General features: G+C 36.9%; 1 protein-coding gene across 1 annotated transcript in view; it reads right to left on the reverse strand.

Moving 5' to 3' along the window:
- Window positions 1-787: 787 nt before the first annotated feature.
- LOC308089081 (uncharacterized protein) overlaps window positions 788-7,213 on the reverse strand; it is a gene marked incomplete at its 5' end in the record, with an annotated part of 18,201 nt that continues 11,775 nt past the window's right edge. Inside the window, 1 exon segment of the mRNA XM_080433653.1 lies at window positions 788-3,704. Coding sequence (XP_080289779.1) covers window positions 2,067-3,704 — 1,638 coding nt within the window. The 3' untranslated portion in view covers window positions 788-2,066.

The following is a 7,213-nucleotide window of genomic DNA, read 5'->3' on the forward strand; positions in this document are numbered from 1 at the left end:
GCAGCAGTTAACCCTTAACTCTTCTGTGTCTTCTTTCATGATGTGGCAAAGTGCAGATAAAATGCAGAACACACGCACGCGCGCACACACGCACACACGCGCACACACACACACACACACACACACACACACACACACACACACACACACACACACACACACACACACACACACACACACACACACACACACACACTATTTAGGGCCCAACTCTACAGTATTAGGATGAATTTAAATATTAGTTTCTTTAGTCTAACACCCACTGTCGATGTGTGTGTAATTATGCATGTCTTTGCAGAATAGGTCAAGACTGTTCAAAGAGTCTTGAAGCCTTAGACACAACATGAATACCTTCACTTGTATGTAAATAACATTGAAGTCATTGGAAAGAGTTATTATATCATTTCTTATGGAACAAAATAATACATCTATCATGCCACCCTTAACCCATATAGGCCTGGAACCCCATTATGTAACTCTACCTTTCAAGCCGGGTTAGGCTGTTATATACAGTAAATAGCAACATATTCTTTTTGTAATTTTTGAATAAATGTTTGAAGGTAAAACTTAGGTCAGGATTTAGAAAGCGTTTTTTAAATCAGCCTCAGGTCTAAATGGGTTAAAATACACCCTGCCACCCTCTCACTACCTAAAGTATTATTATCTATAATCAACACTGTCAGCAGTAATGTCAAATATCAAACTTGAAGATTTAGGATTAAAAGAGGTTTATTTAGAAAGAGGTTTATTTATAAAGATAGAAAGAGGTTTTATTTTGTCCTCATCATACAAGTAGTACATGCAGCGACATGTTGGTGTGACATGCTCCGCAGACTGTGCTAACTATATAGTATAATATTAGCAAACAAGCTAAAATAACAGGTTATATTACATTATACTGTATCATTGATTGATGAATTGATTGATTGAACAATTAATTGAAAACGAATAAAAGGGATAAAAACACAAGAAAGCCCGAAGCTTGTTTCCATTGTGGTCATTTTGAGGCAGGGAGCAACAACACAGATACAAAACAGAGAAAAAAACTAAATACAAAAACAAAACAAAAAAAGAAACATAAATTAGGTTATTTATGATACAGACATGTGAGCTTGTAGAGCGGTTATTTTTGCCACATAACAATTAAGTATAAACCAGAGAAAGCTGGACCCAACCCAACCCAAGTGCATAAAGAGTGAGTCTTTGGTTCTATTTGTACTCTCTCAGAATTCAATTAAAGGTGAAATCCATAACATTATAGTGAATCAAATAGTAATGTTAATGTTAATAGAATAATTAAAGTAAAGCGTTCTCTTAACAAAATTTAAAAAACTGAATAAAAAATTAAAAACAACAAAATAAGTGTTGTGTGCAGGCTACATACTGTAGCTACATACTGTAAAGTAGTTCATCATTAACATCAGCTGCATACTGTAAAAGAGTTTATCATTAACATCAGAATCATTGCAAGTCTCTATAGAGACAGAGCCGTTTCCCAAACAGTGGATCGGTACACGTACAGTATGTGGGTCGTGGACCAATTTTTATGGGTCACGAGTGTACCCCTTTATTTTTAGTTTCCTACATTTTGTTTTTAATTATATATTTTTTCAAAAGGTTTTCAAAGAATGCACAATTTTTCATAGGTTAAAAACAAATCCAAACGTTTTTTCTTTTAAATAATTCCATTAAAATTAAATATTTAGAGGAAAATAAATACTTTTAAGCAGTGAAAATAGCAGATCTATAGGCTCGCGACGTGTAGTGAGCCTGTAGGGTCTCTTTTGGGTCTCGAGCTAAAACGTTTGGGAACCACTGCTCTAAAGTACAAAATAGATTTTTCACCTAAAACCTTCAAAGGAGAATGCCATTTGCAAACCATATTACATTAGTCTTTTCAGACATGTTGTTAAATGAATTGAAGTTTTAAAATATAATTGTTAGAACATTTAATTTAACAATTGGATGGATTTGATAGTTTGATGAAAAATAGCTAACATGAACCTTAAATATACACACTTGTCTTAAATCACAATGAATCTTTTCACAGAAAGCTGAGGATTAGTTTAATTCATGTAATTGACAGGAGAGATGGTCAGAGGAACAGAGTTTTTACCACTATTGTTCAGACATGGATTGAAGCATGGATAGAGTTTCTCAGTGAAGGTGCAGCCAGTGAAAGAGTAGAGATGAACTCTGGCCTCCACATCATAAAAGGAGACCAGACCCTCCTCATAATCCACAAACACTCCTACTTTCTGGAGCTTCTCTCTTACAGTGAGGATGACAGGAGGGTCAGCATCAGCGCTGTACTCATTTCCTTTCCTCAACCATATAGTCCAGTAACCATTGTTTGGGACCAATGTGAATTCTCCCTTCCTGTCAATGGACTCACTGGCCACTCCTAAATCCCAGTCAGTCTTCCCTTTAACTTGAATCTCATAGTAAAACCTTCCTGAGGAGAAGCTTTGTTTTCCTAAGACAGAATAAGCATTAGAGATTCTCTCTGTGTTGTCTGGAAGGTTCTTCTTTACATCTCCATGACTCACTTGTTTTCCATCCTCAGACAGGATGAGTTCACACTGTGCTGTATCAGGGTCCAGAGTTACATCCACTGCATATTGCTGGATCCTCCTCAGCTCATCATCTAGCTTCTTCATCTCTTTACTGAGTGTCTTCTCCAGCTGAGCCACAACTGTCCTCACAGTCTCCACATATGAAGACTGATGGACATTGACCTTTGTCCAGTCCTTGGTGGGTGGAGGGGTGTTGATGGATGTGAGGTTCTGGAGGAAGTGGAGGTGGTCTTCAGTGTGTGAGAGCTGCTTCACCTCAGAGCTTCTCTTATTTAACTCAGTGATTTCCTGTTCCAGCTCTTTAATGAAGCCTTCAGCCTGTTTCTGTGTTTCTTTCTGCTTCTCTTCAATCACATCAATGACCTCAGCCTGGCTTCTCTCAATACAGCTCACCAGAGCAGTGAAGACCTGCACACTGTCTGCTATCTCTCTGTCTGCATCTTTCTTGCTGAGCTCTATAGAGTGTTTCACCTTCTGAATCTTCTCTTGTCTCTCCTGGATCATCTTCTGAACATCAGCCTCTGTCTTTCCCAGCTCTGCCTTCTTTACTTCATATTCCTCTTTCAGAGATACAATTTGATGTAACTTGTGGTCTGACTCAGTGCAGAACTGACAAACACACATGTGGTCAGTCTTACAGAACAGCTCCAGAGGTCTGTCATGTTTCTTACACATAATGTCTTCCAGGTTCTTTACAGGGTCGATTAGTTTGTGTCGTTTAAACGGTGTGGATCTCTGATGAGGCTCCAGGTGAGTCTCACAGTAGGAGGCCAGACACACCAGACAGGACTTAAGAGCCTTGAGCTTGGTCTCAGTGCAGACGTCACATGACACTTCATCTGGTTTAGCAGGTTCCTGGATCGTGTTGGATGTATTTTTCAGCTGCTTTGACTTCCTGAACTGATCAACCATCTCAGAAATGAAAGTATTGACAAAGACCTCTGGTCTTTTATAGAACCTTTTGTTACACAGTGGACACAGACATACATCATTAGTGTCCCAGTAATGTGTGATGCAGGTTTTGCAGTAGTTGTGTCCACATGGAGTGGAGATTGGATCAGTGAACACATCCAGACAGATAGAACACAGGAACTGCTCTTCAGACAGGAGACTGCTGGCAGACGCCATTTATACACACTGAGAACAAAAGTGAAAGTCAAGTCAGTTGTATTTGTAGCACAGTTCATACCAGTTAGACTTAATGCACTGCACATAAAAAAAACCCATTATAACCAAAGAACAGCGACCCAACCAACCACATACCCACACCCTAACACTCTCACTCTCTCTCTCTCTCTCTCTCTCTCTCTCTCTCTCTCTCTCTCTCTCTCTCTCTCTCTCTCTCTCTCTCTCCCCCCCTGCGTGGTGATGCGACGGATTGTAAGCTTGTAGATCTGCTATTTTCAAAAGATTTGTATTCATTTTACACATTTGAAAACTTGTGAAATGGGACTTTCTGCATAATTTCTACTTGTAACAGAGTATGTCTACATTGCACCATTAATATTACATACAGACGTTATTTAAGAAAATAGATTTTTTATTCTTAAACCCCATCTCCGTTTCTGCTGCGAGACAAGGGTTGACTTTTTTTTGTCTGAATGAGCTAGTCTCCGCCTACTCAGATCATGCTGTGCTCTGATTGGCTATAATTCAGCTTCCAAAAAGCTGATGGCTAGAAAGACAAAAAAAAACAGCTTTAAGGATGAGGTCTGGGGAGAAAAAAAAGCAAGCTTTTCTATTTCCGCTTTTAAAAGCTCATAAAAAATGTAAGAAGCTGATTTGCATAGAGATAACATTGAAAATAAATGCTGATTCATTGTTCAGCTTCCCTTTGGTGTGAACACAGCATTAGGGTACATATAGCACAGCTCCTCCACACAGACGAACTGCCTATAACAGCTGAAATACAGAAGCAATATTTATCAAATTGTTTGACTTTGCTCTTTGTCATGCCACGATTACCAGGATGTCCTGGCCTCGTGGTCAGTTAATACACACACACACACACACACACACACACACACACACACACACACACACACACACACACACACACACACATAACCACATGAAATAAGAACCACGGCAATTTAAAAAAATATGCGTTTTTGGTCTGTATTCTGTACAGAACAGCTTATATATGCTCACCTGTCAATGTCTGTAAGTCCTTTCTGTTTATTAAGAATCCTGTTGATTAGAAAGTGAAGTTGTTATGAGAGAACGTAGCTCTGTTGTCAGACACACTGCTGTGGTTTAACTTTCGTTTTTGATACGTCATTGAGATTATGCAACAGCAGCAGTTAACCCTTAACTGGTGTCGTCTTTCATGATGTGGCAAAGTGCAGATAAAGTGCAGAACACACTCTCTCTCTCTCTCTCTCTCTCTCTCTCTCTCTCTCTCTCTCTCTCTCTCTCTCTCTCTCTCTCTCTCTCACACACTATACAGTGGTGTAAAAAGTACTTAAATCAGTACTGCAATGTAAAAATACTCTGTTACAAGTAAAAGTCCGGAATTCAATGTATTTGAGTAAAAGTACTAAAGTATTGGTATGAAAATGTACTTTAAGTACAACAAGTAGAAAGTACTCATTATGCAGAATGTCCCATTTCACAAGTTTCCAAATGTACAAAATGTATACAAATCTTTTGAAAATAGCAGATCTGCAAGCTCACAATGTGTCGCATCGCGATGCATTGTGAGCTTGTAGATCTGCTATTTTCAAATGGCCAAAATGTGTATAGGGCTGAAGTGGTTAATGCATGTTTTGTAATGATAATCAAAAGTAACTAGTAACTAAAGTTTTCAAATAATTTTAGTGGAGTAAAAAGGTATAATATTTGCCTCTGAGATGTAGTGGAGTAGAATTAAAAGTACTGAACATTGGGAATACTGTGAAGTAAAAAATACCTCAGAATTGTACTTAAGTACAGTAGGCTACTTGAGTACATGTACTTAGTTACTTTACACCACTGCACATACACACGCCTTAGCTTAGACACAAAATGAGTACCTTCGCTTGTATGCAAATAACATTGACATTTTTGGAAAAAGTTATAATTATATCATTTCTTATTAACAAAATAATACATCCATCATGCCACCCTTAAAATACACCTGCCACTCTCTCACTATATAAGGTATTATTATCTATAATCAACACTGTCAGCAGTAATGTCAAATATCAAAGTTGAAGATTTAGGATTAAAAGAAGTCTATTTATAAAGATAGAAAGAGGTTTTATTTCCCCCTCATCATACAAGTAGTACATGCAGCGACATGATGATGTGACATGCTCCGCAGACTGTGCTAACAATATAGTATAATATTAGCATACAAGCTAAAATAACAGGTTATAATACATGATACTGTATTATTGATTGATTGATTGAGAAATGTATTGAAAATAAATTAAAAAGGATAAAAACTTAAGAAAGCCCGAAGGCTTGTTTCCATGAGACAGGGAGCAACAACACAAATACAAAACAGAGACCAAACAAAAAAAAAAAAAAAAAAAAAAACATAAACATAAACAGCACACGGTCAAGTATAAATCTACAAGTATAAACCAGACAAAGCTGGACCCAACCCAAGTGCATAAAGAGTGAGTCTTTAGTTCCATTTGTACTCTCTCAGAATTCAATTAAAGGTGAAATCCATAGCATTGTAATGAATCAAATATTAATGTTAATGTTAATAGAATAATATAAGTAAAGCGTTCTCTTAAAAAAAAAAAAAACACACACACAATAAAGAATGAAAAACAACAAAATAAGTGGTGTTTGCAGGCTACATACTGTAGCTACATACTGTAAAGTAGTTTATCATTAACATCAGCTGCATACTGTAAAAGAGTGTATTATTAACATCAGAATCATTGCAAGTCTCTATAGAGACAAAGCACTGTTTCCCAAAAGTGGGTCTGTGGGTCTTGGACCAATTTTTATGGGTCACCAGTGAATACCCCTTTATTTTTTGTTTCCTACACATTTTTAATTATTCTTTTTTTCAAAAGGCTTAAAAAAAATAGAAAGAACATTTTTCATAGTTTAAAGACAAATTTAAACGTTTAAAAAAAAAATCCATTTAGAGGGAAAAAAATACTTTTAAGTGGTGAAAATAGCCGATCTACAAGCTCACAACACGTCGCGATGCAACGTGTTGTGATCTTGTAAATCGGCTATTTTCACTAGTTTGGGTCCCGGGGAGACTTAACATTTATCTTTTGAGCCTCGAGCAAAAAAAGTTTGGGAAACACTGCTCTAAAGTACAAAACAGATTTTTTTTTACCTAAAATCTTCAAAGGAGAACGCCATTTGCAAACCATATTAGTCTTTTCAGACATGTTGTTAAATGAATTAAAGTTCTTTAAATATAATTGTAAGAACATTTAATTTAACAATATTGGATGGAATTGACAGTTTGATGAAAAAAGCTAACATGAGCCTTAAATATACACACTTGTCTTCAATCACAATGAATCTTTTCATGGAAAGCTGAGGATTAGTTTAATTTGTGTAATTGACAGGAGAGATGGTCAGAGGAGCAGAGTTTTTACCACTAATGTTGTTATGTGGATTGAAGAATGGATAGAGTTTCTCAGTGAAGGTGCAGCCAGTAAAAGAGTAAATGTGAA

The sequence above is a fragment of the Gymnoscopelus braueri genome, assembly GCF_963280865.1.
Source record: "Gymnoscopelus braueri genome assembly, chromosome: 7".
Classification (NCBI taxonomy): Eukaryota; Metazoa; Chordata; class Actinopteri; order Myctophiformes; family Myctophidae; genus Gymnoscopelus; species Gymnoscopelus braueri.